Below are 13,906 nucleotides of genomic sequence, written 5' to 3'. Positions count from 1 at the left end.
TGAGAAAGCTAGGGTCCATTGGAATGAATAGAGCCAGAAGGGTATAAAAAGGGCAGTCTGAAGGGTATTATGGCAGAAGGCTGAAGAGAAAGGACAGACTGCACCTGCTGTGTGACGCGTTGTCCCATCATGTTCCAGAGATGAACGCCTAATTGCCTGTACTACTTTGGGTGAGATGGTTTAATAAAGACTACATGATTATATCCACTTAATCCTGGGTGTCTTACTGATCATGTAGCTTGTTAGTTCTCAGACTGTGTAAAGCAGTCATGAGCAAATACAAGGTCAGAGTAATTAAGTATTTTATGGGAATATGCAATCCTTTTCAGGGTAGTAGAAATCCCATTGCTTCCGCTGCCCAAACCATTCTGACAGATGGGGCATACTGGATGGAAGGTGGGAGAAATGAGACAGATGCTGGATGGGGGAGAGGGGAAGACACAATGGAAGATGGGAGAGAGAAGGTAGACTCTGAACGGAAAGGAGGAAGAAAGAGGACAGATGCTGGAGAGGAAGAGAAATTATCCTGGATAGAAGAGGAGAGAAAGAGGGCACACCTGGATGGAAGGGGGAAAAGAAAGAGGGCAGATGTTGGATGGAAGTGTGGGGAGGGAGAGAGCAAATGCTGGATGGAAGTGGAGAGAGAGAGCAGAAACTGAATAGAAGGGGGAAGAGAAAGAGGGCAGATGCTGGATAGAGTGAGAAGACAGTAGATGGACGGGGGGAAAAGAGAAGGCACACGCTGGATGGAAGGGGGTCCCAGCATCAAGTGATTGGAAAATCTGTGGCAGCCACCTTGAATCATCATTTATAATAGACTAGTAAAAAAAGGCCCATTTCTGACACAAATGAAACAGGCGCTAGCAAGGTTTTCCTTGGAGTGTGTATGTTTGAGAGAGAGTATGTGTGTGTGAGAGATGGAGTGTGTGTGTCAGAGAGGGAATGAGAGAGAGAGAGACAGTGTGTATGTGTGTTTGTGTGAGAGAGTGTGTGAGAGACAGAGTGACTGTGTGTGTGTGACAGAGAGATAGTGTGGTAGACAGGGAGTGTGTGAGAGAGTGTACATGAGAGACAGTGAGTGAGTGTGAGCCCCCACCCCCCCCTCTCTCAGGGCTCCCTTCCCACCCCCACCTCTCTGGTCTCAGGACCCCCTCCCCACCTCCCTCTCCCCACCTCCCTCCAGCCATCCATGTCCAGCGACCCTCCCCTCCCCCCTCCAGCTACCCATGTCCAGCGACCCTCTCCCCCCCCCCCCCGGCGCATCAAACCCCCTCGCCACCTGCAGCTGCCACTGGTAACGCTGTCCGGCCGCTGCTGCTGCTTCTCCTGTTGAGCAGCAGCGGCCGCTACAAAAAGAAAAAAAAGCAATAAATGTTTTTAAACCCAGCCCAAATCATTCGCAAATGCCCGAGTCTTACAATGCAGTCTCTGCAGCCGCTCCTTCTCTCGCCACTCACGTCGCTGCGCTCCTCCAGGGTCTTACTCCAGGGGCAGTGATGTGGAGGCGAGAGGAGGAGCGGCTGCAGAGACTGCATTGTAAGACTCGGGCATTTGCGAATGATTTGGGCTGGGTTTAAAAACATTTATGGTTTTTTTTTTTTCTTTTTGTAGCGGCCGCTGCTGCTCAACAGGAGAAGCAGCAGCAGCGGCCGGACAGCGTTACCAGTGGCAGCTGCGGGTGGCGAGGGGGGGTTGATGTGCCCGGGGAGAGGGGGGGGTTGATGGGCCTTGGTTCGGGAGGGCGTTCGGTGAGCATGGCAGGTTTGGGAGGGCGGCAGTCTCGGTTGGTTTTTGTCCTTTCTTTTTCTTTGCTTTTATATTCCTTGAACGTTCGATGAAGCTGCCTGGGCCCGCACTGCTGTTGCTTGGGTTCTATGGATGACGTCATCCGAGGTTTCAGTCCCAGGCACAGCCAATCAGAATGGAGACACGGGCCCAGGCAGCTGCATGGAACGTTCGTGGTGCAAATTATTATATAGGATAAGTTAGTGAACTATTTTCATTTGCTCATTTCTGCTACTTAGTTTATTCAATCAATTGGCCATTGTGACTGTGTTTAACTCCAGGTTTGCAGCATAAGGTTATTAGATTTTGAAGGCTGCGCTTATTTTGATTGGTTATTAACACTGGATGTGTGATGATGGTTCCCAATCCAGTTCTCACTTTGTTAAAACATAGGCTCAGTTCACCAGTGTGATCACCTATCACAATTCATCATCATAATTTCTTTTCTTTAAAATAAAATCTTATTTTTCATACAATTTTCACAAGAAAGTTGTTTTATTATTGTTTATTTGTAATTTATACTTATTTGATATGGTGCTTTAATTTTTTTGTGTTCTGGAGAATTATAGCACTTGTTTGGCCCTAAATGTTCTAATCTTGAGTAATTTTCAAAGCCATTTACCTGTATGAGGTCTTTTTTACAAAGATGCGCTGAAAAATGGCTTGCTGTAGTGTAGGTGAGGATTTTGGGCTAATCCATTTTTCAGTGTGCCTGTAAAAAAGGCCTTTAAAAAAAATTGTTTTGCCAAAAATGGATGTGCCGTAGAATCAAAATTGCCGTGCATCCATTTTGGATCTGCGACCTCACCACCAGCCATTGACCTAGCAGTAAAGTCTCATGCGGTAACCGGGCGGTAATGACCTGCATGTGCCAAACGCCACTTGCTGCGCGTCCGAAAATAAAAAGTATTTTTCGGCTGCGCGTATCGGACGTGCACCAAAAATGAAATTACCGCAAGAGCCACACGGTAGCTCCATTTTGGCACACGTTGGGCGTTCATAGATGCTTATGTATGTGGCTTAGTAAAAGGGCCCCTAAATTTGTTATCTGAAGACCGGCCTCACTCCATTCTGCTAAAGCTAAGTACCGGATTGAGGAGAGGCATTCCCCAGGGCATCTCTTGGCAAAATCAGAGAATGATGCACATAGATTGGCAATTTCTAAGCTACCCGTTGTTTTCACTTGAAACAAAATATGAAATTTCAGCTAAATGCGCTATTTTATTACATTTTGGGCCCTGTTTACTAAGGTATGCTAGCATTTTTAATATTTTCTAAACACTAGACACGCCCATATACTCCTATGGGTGTCTCTAGCATTAGCATGCGCTAAAAATGCTAGCACACCTACAGCACGGCTTAATAAACAGGGCCCTTTGTTAGGAAGCAAAAAAGAAGGAAATTTAAATGAAACTTGTTTGCGAATTTTGTTTTTATTTTCAAGTTTGAGCTGTAGCCATCCCTGGCCCTCATGCCCAAACCCTGCCAAAATAAATCTTGTACCCTCAATATTAAATAAACAAGCTTCCTCATAACCTCTTAGCTTATCTAAAAATAAACAGAGGGCAGAGGGTGATTTCAATGGAACAACAAGCATGGTTTTGGTTTCAGTTCAGACTGACCTCAGGGGAGAAGTGTTAAAACCAAGAATAGTGGAACAGATGGCAATATTTTATTTAAAAAATGTTATATTTCAAACAACAATTATATTTTTCATATTGAACACGGTAACAGAATGGTACTGCAGAAGAGGAAGCTCCCCTTTAGCATATAGACATCATCTTATTACGTAATAAGGCCTCTCCTCTCTGTTGTTTATACTTCTCAACTGCAGTCCTGGAAAACACTCCTGCGCTTAACAAAAATGTCAACATAGAACATAAGTGGAGGAGTGACCTAGTGGTTAGGGTGGTGGACTTTGGTCTGGGGAACTGGGTTCAATTCCCACTTCAGGCACAGGCAGCTCCTTGTGACTCTGGGCAAGTCACTTAACCCTCCATTGCCCCATGTAAGCCGCATTGAGCCTGCCATGAGTGGGAAAGTGCAGGGTACAAATGTAACAAAAAAAAAAAATTGACCCTTCAAAACAAGAAAACAATCACATAATCCCTCAATGCATTTTACATACACATTAAAATAAAAGAAACACAATTTTGCCTTACAATGAAAGAAATGAATATGTAGCCATCCCCATGTCCCTGTTGTTTCTCTTTGAAATGTAAACACACACAGTAAGAGTAGGTGACAGGTCTGTGGGTTGTTTGTACACATATCACATCCCCCCCCCCCCCCCAAACAGAGCATTTGGGACAATTCTGACACATTCCCAAACATATTTAGGACTCCCTGGGGCATCCCCCTTCCCCACCCCCACATGTCCTATGGGACTTTTTCCTTCCTGTCCCTCTCCCATGCAGGTACAACCCTCAAGGCCTTATGAAATGTTACCCCCCCCCCCCCCCCCAACACACACCCGAGAGCCCTATGAAACAAGGTTTCAAACACCTCTAGCACTGTGGATCCCTATAGGATGTATTCCCTATAAAGCATTATTATTTATTTTATTCATTTATTTGTTACATTTGTATCCCACATTTTCCCACCTGTTTGCAGGCTCAATGTGGCTTTCATAGTACCGTAGTGGCGTTCGCCAGCTCCGGTAAAGAAACAAAATACATAATGATATGGTCGGATAGGGTTCATGTGTTATAGACACATTAGGGGAATCATGGATAGGAAGAGTTATGCAATGTTCATTACAAGCTTTGGTTATGTTATTGTTTCTAGGTGACCTGAAACTTTACAGTTCCATTGACCAGCAATTAGCAGAATAATTTTGAGTCATGAAAAGTTTTCAGATAACATCAAGATAACTTTTGAGCCGGACAAACATGATAAAGGTGATTTTCTTTAGGGGAAATTTCAGCAACACTGAAAACAACTGTGGACTGGGAGATAAAGGAACTTGAACAGGAAGGTATATATAAATATCTAAGAGCAGAGGAAGGATCAACCGTCAAGCAGAAATCGCTGAGAGAAAAAAAATCAGTAAAAAGTATTATAAGACACTAAGAGGCATATTTTCAAAGCACTTTGGGAGGCTAAGTTCCATAGGTTTCTATGGAACTTTGGGAGGCTAAGTGCTTTGAAAATGAGCCTCTAAGGGGCTCATTATTCCACAACCTCCCCCCACCATCACGGAGCCATAATGCACACAGCCCCACAGTTTCTGCAAGTATTTGCTTTCCATGAGAGAATGTTCCCTGCTGATGCACCTTCATATCTCCCCTAATTTATTTGTAGCATTTGTATCCCACATTTTCCCACCGATTTGCAGCCTCAATGTGACTTACATTTGCCGTAATGGCGGTTGCCATTTCCGGGTAACAGAATTACAAAAGGCGTTGCATTAAGGTGCAGACATACATGGTAAAGAATACGTTATGGTATTGCATATTAGTTCCTGAGTGATAGATTGTAACATACATTAGGTCATCGACTATAGAGAGACCATAATCGACATAAGGATTAAAGTGGTAGTGCTTGATCATTATTATTAAAGAGGTTTTTCATTTAAGTGGTAAAGAGTTCGGTTTTTCTAGTTCGTGTGCAGTCTTATTATTTAGCATTGAGGGTGGATGTTATTGGTATGCCATCTTGAACAGTTTCATTTTCCATGGAAATGCTTGTTTATGTGTTTATTTAAATTACACCCTGTGCAGCACCTAAATTTCCAGCTTATTTATACCTGGAAGGGGAATCCCTGGGAAAAATCCCAGCATGCCAGTCAGGCACCTGTTATAAGTCAGCCTTTTCTTCCTGTTTCTTTCACTGCTTCAGCTTCCTGTTGGCAGTGCAGTGCTCAGCCAGCCCCAGTGAACATGTGCAGAGCTGCCGTCATGTGGATGCTGATCCTGCTGCCGGAGGCTTCCACCTTCGCACACATTCTGCAGGTAAGACACACTCCCCAGGATCTTCCCTCTGCACTCTAACTTAATATATTTCTGACTAGCTTTCCAGCCACTAAAGAAATAGGAAAGTATAATTAAGGATGCTCAGCCAGAAGACTGTTTTGTGTCATTTCTGGGAATGTTTGTGTTTTTTGGGTTCTTTCTGTCATCATGGGAGCAAATGTCTCTGTTTCCCATAATGAGCACATGTGCAGTGGTTTGTGCATGCATGAGTTCTTCCCATAAGAGTTCATGTTATTGACAGCACAAAGAAAAACAGAAAATGTCATGGTTTTTTTTCTGCTAATTTTTGTTTGCATCATGGTGTATGTGGTTGACATTTTCTATGTTGTTCCAATGACTGCGCATCCCTAGTAATAATGAGCATTCCTACTCATGTCATCCATAATTCCAGTGTCCTCCCTTCTGTTAGTATTAATCATGAAATATGTGATATTACTGGATCACACTTGGTACACACTCCCAGTTTGCATGATAACCCCCTGCCTTCCCCCTCCCCCCATACCATAAAACACAATTGACATAGAATCCCTTCAGAACAAGAAAACAATTACATAATCCCTCAATGGAAGAGAGACCAGAGGGGGGTGTGAAGAAAGATGCTGGCCTGAAAGGAGGGAAACATGCTGGACCCGTTGGGGGAGAGGGTGTGCCACTATCTTTTGAGCCGGCCCTGCATATGGAGTTGGGGATGGAGGAGAAGGGGTGTAGATAAGTTACTTTTCAGATAAATGGAACTCCTGGGGAAGGGTATAGGAAGAGGTAGGAGAGAGATGACGAACTGCACAATGAATGCACTTGTAAATCAGTAAGAGGAGTTTGAACCGTATCTGGAAATGGATAGGGAGCCAATGAAGTGAACATAGTAACGTAGTAGATGACGGCAGAAAAAGACCTGCACGGTCCATCCAGTCTGCCCAACAAGATAAATTCATATGTGCTACTTTTTGTGTATACCTTACCTTGATTTGTATCTGCCATTTTCAGGGCACAGACTGTAGAAGTCTACCCAGCACTAGCCCCGCCTCCCAACCACTAGCCCCCCCCCCCCCCCCACCAGCCCTGCTAAGCTTCTGAGGATCCATTCCTTCTGAACAGGATTCCTTTATGTTTATCCCCTGCATTTTTGAATTCCGTTACCGTTTTCATCTCCACCACCTCCCGCGGGAGGGCATTCCAAGTATCCACCACTCTCTCCGTGAAAAAATACTTCCTGACATTTTTCTAGTCTGTCCCCCTTCAATCTCATTTCATGTCCTCTAGTTCTACTGCCTTCCCATCTCCAGTGTGAATTTAGTGACACTGGTGGAAGATAAGTCATGCAGCAGAAGTGTGAATACATTGAAGGGTACAGAGATGGGTTAGTAGGAAACCTGTGAGGAGCACGTTGCAGTAGTTCAAGCAGGAGGTAATAAGGAGTGTGGATAAGGGTTTTGGCAGTGTGTTCAGCTACAGTACTGAGATCAGCAGCAAAGAAAATATTATGATGCTTGGAAAAGCAGCAGCTGTCGGATGTAGTGCACACACTTAGCAGCATTGAGATAAGTGCGCCTTTAGTGTATTTTTCACATATGAGCTCTTGCAGTGGATATATAGAGAGATTAGCCTTGATTGGCATTTAGTGTTTGAATTTTACTTTAGCTCAGAGTAATATAAACGGAACAATACTGTGACTAAAGTACCATTATCTTGATTATAGTATGAAGTTCATGAAAAAATGTGTGAATGAGGGGTGAACGCTTGTGTAACTGTATGTATGTGCGTGAGAGACAATACTTTTATAAATTAGGATATAAGTAGGGAGCTTCAGTTTATAATATAGATAAAATTGTTGTCACATTTTTTTGTTGTGATTGTCACTTTATTGGTTTGCTCACTGTTGTTCATTTGAACACAGGGAAGATTTTCAATGATAGAGAAACCCATCCACCCTCTAGAAATAGCTGTAAACCTTATGGTGGCATTCCACTTGGGTGAGTCCTAACTCTGAGAATTTCTCCTTCTCACACAAATATGTACAGTTTCTGGTCGTATAATTAAATATGACACTCTCTATCTATACCCTTTGGTTTTCTTAAGAAAGTTCTAAAAAAACAAAAAATTTGGCTTGTATTGTTTATAGATTGATTGTTACCAGTGGTATATTTAAAGTTTTGGTTTACGAAGAAAGATAGTAGACATGGAGGGGCATAATCGAACGGCGCCAGTCAAATAGAAGGCCGGCCACCTATATGGCCGATGCCGTAAACAGCTGTCCCCGACTGTATTATCGAAAAAGATGGCCGGCCATCTTTTGTTTCGATAATACGGTTGGGTCCAGCCAAATGTCAGAGATGGCCGGCATCAGATTCCGGCGATAATGGAAACTGAAGCCGGCCATCTCAAAACCGGCCAAATCCAAGGTATTTGGTCATGGGAGGAGCCAGCATTTCTATTGCACTAGCCCCCCTCACATGCCAGGACACCAACTGAGCACCCTAGGGGGCACTGCAGTGGACTTCAAAAATTGCTCCCAGGTGCATACCTCCCGTACCTTGTGTGGTGAGCCCCCCAAATCCCCCCCCCAAAACCCATTCCTCACAACTGTACACCACTACCATAGCCCTAAGGGGTGAAGGGGGGCACCTACATGTGGGTTTTGGGGGGGTTTGGAGGGCTTTACATTTACTACCACAAGTGTAACAGGTGGGGGGGTGGGCCTGGGTCCACCTGCCTGAAGTGCACTGCACCCACTAAATACTGCTCCAGGGACCTGCGTACTGCTGTCAAGGAGCTGGGTATGACATTTGAGGCTGGCAAAAAAAATTTTGTGTTTTTTTAGGGTGGGAAGGGGTTGGTGACCACTGGGGGAGTAAGGGGAGGTGCTCCCCGATTCCCTCCGGTGGTCATCTGGTCAATTGGGGCACTTTTTGAGACTTGGTCCTAAAAATAAATGGACCAAGTGAAGCCGGCGACATGCTCGTCAGAGCCGGCCATCTTTTTTCCATTATCAGGCTAAGCCGGCCATCTCATAACCACACCCCCGTCCCACCTTCTGTACCCTGCCTTGAAGTTTGGCCGACTCCGCGACGGAAAGCAGTTGGCGCCAGCCAAAATCGGCTTTCCATTATACCGATTTGGCCGGGTTCAGGAGATCACCGGCCATCTCCCGATTTGTGTCGGAAGATGGCTGGCGATCTTCTTCGAAAATAAACTGGATAGAGACAGAAGAAATGTCAAAAGGACAGGGGACCCTGGAAACAGAGTTAAAAAGAAACAGAGAAAAGTAGAAAAGACAATGGGACCACAGCAATGATTAGACAAAGATACAAAAAATATTTTTTCTGAATTTATTAATTGTAATATGTCACCTTTGGGGAAAGGTGTAGCCCTTATATCTTGCATTTAAGTTTCTGTTTCTATAACTATGACAGGTTTTCCATATAGCTCTGCAATGTGTTTGCTTTTTGCAGGGTTTGTTTACTGGAACTCTGAAGGGATTCCTCCCTCCCCTCCCCCGTCTAGACTACCTTGGGAGAGATGACATTTTAGGGGGCTTATCTTCATATTTCCGCCCGAGGTTCATTGAGTCCTAACCTATGCATAAATGTTTAGGCTTGAGCACTTTAGCCAGCCATTGAGCTGGTTTACATTCTAGCACCTAGATTCAGGACATATATTCATAAATTATAGTATCATATATATATGTGTGTGTGTCCTGCCAACCCCAACCACATTTGATCGCTGTGAACACCCACCTGCAAAGTGCGCACCATCGAAGATAGGGTGTACTTCCAGAACAGTACAGAGCTGGATTACTGTCATTTACATGTTCATGTGTTCACACATGTGTACATGTCTAGAATACCTCTGTTTACACATGTACTCAGCTTCTTATAGAGTTACCTTTATAGTGTGTGCCATCAGTGACCCCGCTATCCTTCATGCCTCATCCTTTACAGTGCAGATGCCTTCTCTTTTCAGATGCACAGTATAGAAGGCCCTGGCCATCTTCATTCTTCCTTTCTTGTCTCCGCAGAGCATGCATAAGATAGTCTGGCATCATCAAAATTTGTCTGCCTTTCCAGAGAACCTGGCACCTGGAGTGAAGACACTGGATCTCTCTCACAATTTTATACACAGTCTAACTGAAAGTTCGACATCAGAATTACTCTCCTTGCAGCACCTTAATCTGAGCTCCAACAGACTGGACAGCATTAAGGGCAGAGCCCTCAGCACACTCCCCCAGCTTCAATCTCTCATTCTTGCTTCCAACCAGCTGCATAGAAACTACTTAAGTAATGGAAAAGCCCTTGCATCATTTCCCAGGTTAAAGTTCCTTGACCTCTCAGCAAATAACTTGGACAGTGATATGGTATGCTGGTATTTAATGAACATTACCTCTTTGGAAAAGCTGGACCTCTCTTGTAACAAGATGACCAAGGTATCAGCCGGTATGTTCAATGGGACACTCAACCTAGTGGAGATCAGTCTAACCAACAATTATATTATGGTGATAGAAGAGGGAGCCTTTGTGCCCCTGGCAAATCTCCGTGTGCTGAATCTTGCTATCAATTCACTTCACTGTATTTCCAGCTTTAGCCTCATTAATCTACAAGTTTTAAACCTTAGTTACAATGCCCTGGAGTGCTTCATTACTGACGAGAGTGATGAACCTCATCGACTGCAAGTTCTTGATCTGAGTCATAATCAGCTCTTCTATTTTCCACTTCTCCCCAAAGTGCATCACATCCAATACCTAAATTTATCTAGTAATGCCATGATTGCCCTTGTCCCCAGTTCAGTGAATGCCATGGAGCCTTCAAGGACCACAGCTTGGTATGAAGAAATCACAAACCTTGATTTGCCCACAGCCATTCTTAAGAGAAATGTAAGTCTGGTAAAAGTTGTTCACTTGGACTTGAGTAATAATCAGTTGCCTTCTTTTCCTATTCACTTCCTTGCCAGGCTGTTCTCTCTCCAGCACCTCCGCATGGCTATGAATTGTCTCCAGGATCTGACCTTGATGCAGACTACTAATAACCTGTCAACCAGTGAGGATATAAGCAATGTACCAGACAGACACAACCTGATCTTCAAGTCTCTGAGGAATCTTGAGCTGCAAGGAAACTCTATCCAGGTCTTACCACGGTGGCTGTTTGTTGTTATGCCACAATTGGAAAGAATAGACCTTAGCCACAATAACATTGAGCCCTGCAGATGGCAAGCTACCAGCCCAAGTGATAGGGAGGATTGTGTGACCTTCTCTTCCGTCCCAAACCTGAAGGAACTGAACTTACGTGGCAATGGCATAACTAGGTTGTCTCCCTACATGTTCAACCAGACCCCACTCATTTCTCTGGACCTCTCTGCAAATAAAGGCCTGCACATGCCAGGAAGAGCCATGTTGGGCTTAGAACTCACCCTTCAAAAACTGTCACTGCGAGAGAATCAGATGGAGTCCTCAGAAATGGGCTTCCCTTGCCTTAAGACATTGAGAATACTAGACGTATCTGAGAACAAGCTCAATGTCCTACCATCCAACCTTGACTGTTCCCCACTTGAGAGTTTGGATATAAGAAATAATTCCCTAGAAATGTTAGGGAAAAGCATTCCTGCAAGCTGGACTGGAAACCTTAAAACCCTCTTTATTAGTGGTAACTTCCTGAGCTGCTGTGCTCTGAGCTGGCTGAAGTCCCTGCAGTTTGCCAAAGTAAATGTTCCCGACCTGGATGACGCACACTGTGTGTATCACGGTAAAGACGGGAGTAGCCCTGCTAAAGTAGCCAGTGATCACAGCCACATGTGTCCTCCGCTGGCCACCAGTGGAGTCTCTGATATTCTGGCCATAGTTGCTATTGTCCTTCTCCTCGCTGTCGGCTGCAGGATGTTTTTTTCCCTGAAAAAGGGGTGTACACTTCCAAAAGCAGGTTTCGGACATTATAGTGTATTATCCAGGTCCAGAGAGAAGAGAGGTCAACAGCCTCCTATGAGTGTTATATAGATTTCTAAGAAGAGGGATTGTGTGACACAGTTTCTAAAATATATATAACCCTATTTTGTCCAAGGAGCATCAGTGTGGGTTACTGTAAGTAAATTTCAGAATTTATATGGAGGTCAGGGCTGGAGCCAGTTTATATGGAAGAGCTGATTGGCACAGTAATCAAGTCGGTCAACACTCTCCTGTCACCCAATAAGCGAGTTGCTCTTCTGAACCAAAATTTTTTCTTAAATTTAGATGAGGCAGGAAAAACTTGGCACAACATCAGCATTAACTATACAGGCAGTATTACAGCAAAGTAGTTTGAATCGCTTACAGTAGTTAGTGGTTTACTTACGAACAGTCTTGCCTAAGTAGAGGTTCTTGATGAATATCTGTTGTAGCTTAAACTTTTTTTTTTCACTCTTTCTCCATGCTCCCTTAGCAGAAATGTCCTGGAGAGATGGTTCTCCATTTCTAGATTCCTCCTGGTACAGGCAGAGACCCTCTTCTCCTCAGTAGGTGTATTTTAGACAGGGAGGTAAGAGCCAAACCTCTTCTCCTTGCAATAAAGTTCAATGGTTGGAGCAACTTGGAGCCTACTGCCACTGGGCTTGCTATTTCTATGAACACAGTTTCCCTTCAAAGGGGTCTCCTGTTACCAGTGTCAATCACAGGCATGATAGCCACCCTAGGAGTATTCTAAGCTAAAAGGTCACGTATCTTATTCTTGGAGAGTCACTAGAGGTCTCCACTGTGCATATTTAGGAAGCAGAACTCAAGAGCCTTTACACATTCTTTTATTTTCACAACTTATATCCCACCTACACTGTTCACAAACAGCTATTTGTACAGGTACTTTCTGTCGCAGGTGGGTTCACAGTCTAAGTGTTATTTGTACCTGGGGCAATAGAGGGTTATGTGACTTGCCCAGGGTCACAAGGAGCTGCAATGGGAATTGAACCCAGTTCCTCAGGTTCTCAACCCACTGCACTGACCATTAGGTAGCTACTTCACTGGTCCCGATACTGAAAACAACTTAAGTGGGTAGGAAAGGCTCTTGCCCACTTGAATTGCACTCAGTGCGACAGTTGACAATATTCAGTAGCATTTAACTGGGCAGTACCAACTGAATATTGGCACTAACCAGCCATTTTGAAAGTGGGCAGGAGAGGGGTGTTAGAGGGGGCGGAGTTGGGAAGGAGCTGGGAGTTTTGTGGATGTCGGCAATATTCAGTGCCATAGTCTGCAAACCTAACCAGGTGTGTAGGACAAGTGCCAGTACTGAATATCAACCAGCACTTACATAACTATGGAGTTGCAACCTGAAGCTAATTCCGCCCTCTCCCTGCAACAAGGTCTGATCCCTCTCAACCCCCCCACCCTGGCCATCTCCAATTCTCACTCCCAGCCCCCCTCAAATTTCAATCAGGCCCTCCTTCATGCCTACCTTAGCAGGTAGTCTAGTGGTCATCAGGGCAGGAGCAAACCCCACTTGCTTCTGCACCTTGTGGCTTGTACATGAAAATGGCTGCTGTGACCTCTAGTGGTATCTAGTGGTACTACCACTAGGGAGTTAGCTTCTAGAGGTAGTACCACAAGGCTACTGCTAGAGGTCATAGGCGCCATGAGGGTCAGGACTGAGTGCGGTTCGATCCTGCCATGATGATCATTAGACCACCATGACTATTAAGGTAGGCCCGGGGGGGGGGGGGGGTATGGAAGGAGGATTGGATATGATTGTGGTGGGGCTGGAGGGAGGATCAGACATGGTCGGGGTGGGCATAAAGGGGAAAATGTGGACTCCTCTTATGCAGATCCTGGCTGAATATCAGCCAGGACCCATATAAGTTTTTGGGGACCAGCACCTGTCCAGTGAGAGCCAGATAGTCGATGCTGGTTGACAGAGATGGCCCAGCATTAAATATCTGGGGCTAATTTAGCCAGTGACACTCAGTGTTTAAAAAAACATTGACCACCCTCATCTGAATATTGACCAGAATATGACTACCACCACTCAACTGAAGACCTCATGCAGATAATGAGTCTTATAGAGGAAGACAAAAGAGAGGGAAGGTCAATGGCTGGCTAATTATACCTACCTACGTACTTACCAATCTACCTCAGCAGCAGAGCCTATTCTCAGGACTGCAGCTCTTTTATTACAAAAAGTTCATCTTAAAATGTGGTT

At 44.6% G+C, this 13,906-nt stretch overlaps 1 protein-coding gene across 1 annotated transcript; it reads left to right on the top strand.

Moving 5' to 3' along the window:
- The first annotated feature begins 5,664 nt into the window (after positions 1-5,664).
- LOC115474256 (transforming growth factor beta activator LRRC32-like) lies at positions 5,665-13,378 on the top strand. The gene is made up of 2 exons (XM_030209642.1): positions 5,665-5,738; positions 9,775-13,378. The coding sequence occupies exons 1-2, from the start codon at positions 5,667-5,669 to the stop codon at positions 11,737-11,739; spliced, it is 2,037 nt and encodes a 678-aa protein (XP_030065502.1). The 5' UTR covers positions 5,665-5,666; the 3' UTR covers positions 11,740-13,378.
- The last annotated feature ends 528 nt before the right edge of the window (positions 13,379-13,906 follow it).

This window comes from Microcaecilia unicolor, chromosome 7 (assembly GCF_901765095.1).
Source record: "Microcaecilia unicolor chromosome 7, aMicUni1.1, whole genome shotgun sequence".
In the NCBI taxonomy this organism is placed as follows: Eukaryota; Metazoa; Chordata; class Amphibia; order Gymnophiona; family Siphonopidae; genus Microcaecilia; species Microcaecilia unicolor.
The sequence above is the reverse complement of the archived record's forward strand: the minus strand, read 5'-3'. Positions and strand labels throughout refer to the sequence as shown.

Excerpts from the sequence above, each read along its gene's own strand:
- LOC115474256 (XM_030209642.1), top strand. The coding sequence starts at position 5,667 with ATGTGCAGAGCTGCCGTCATGTGGATGCTGATCCTGCTGCCGGAGGCT. Across the intron at positions 5,739-9,774 it reads CCTTCGCACACATTCTGCAG|AGCATGCATAAGATAGTCTG; the intron begins GTAAGACACACT and ends TTGTCTCCGCAG.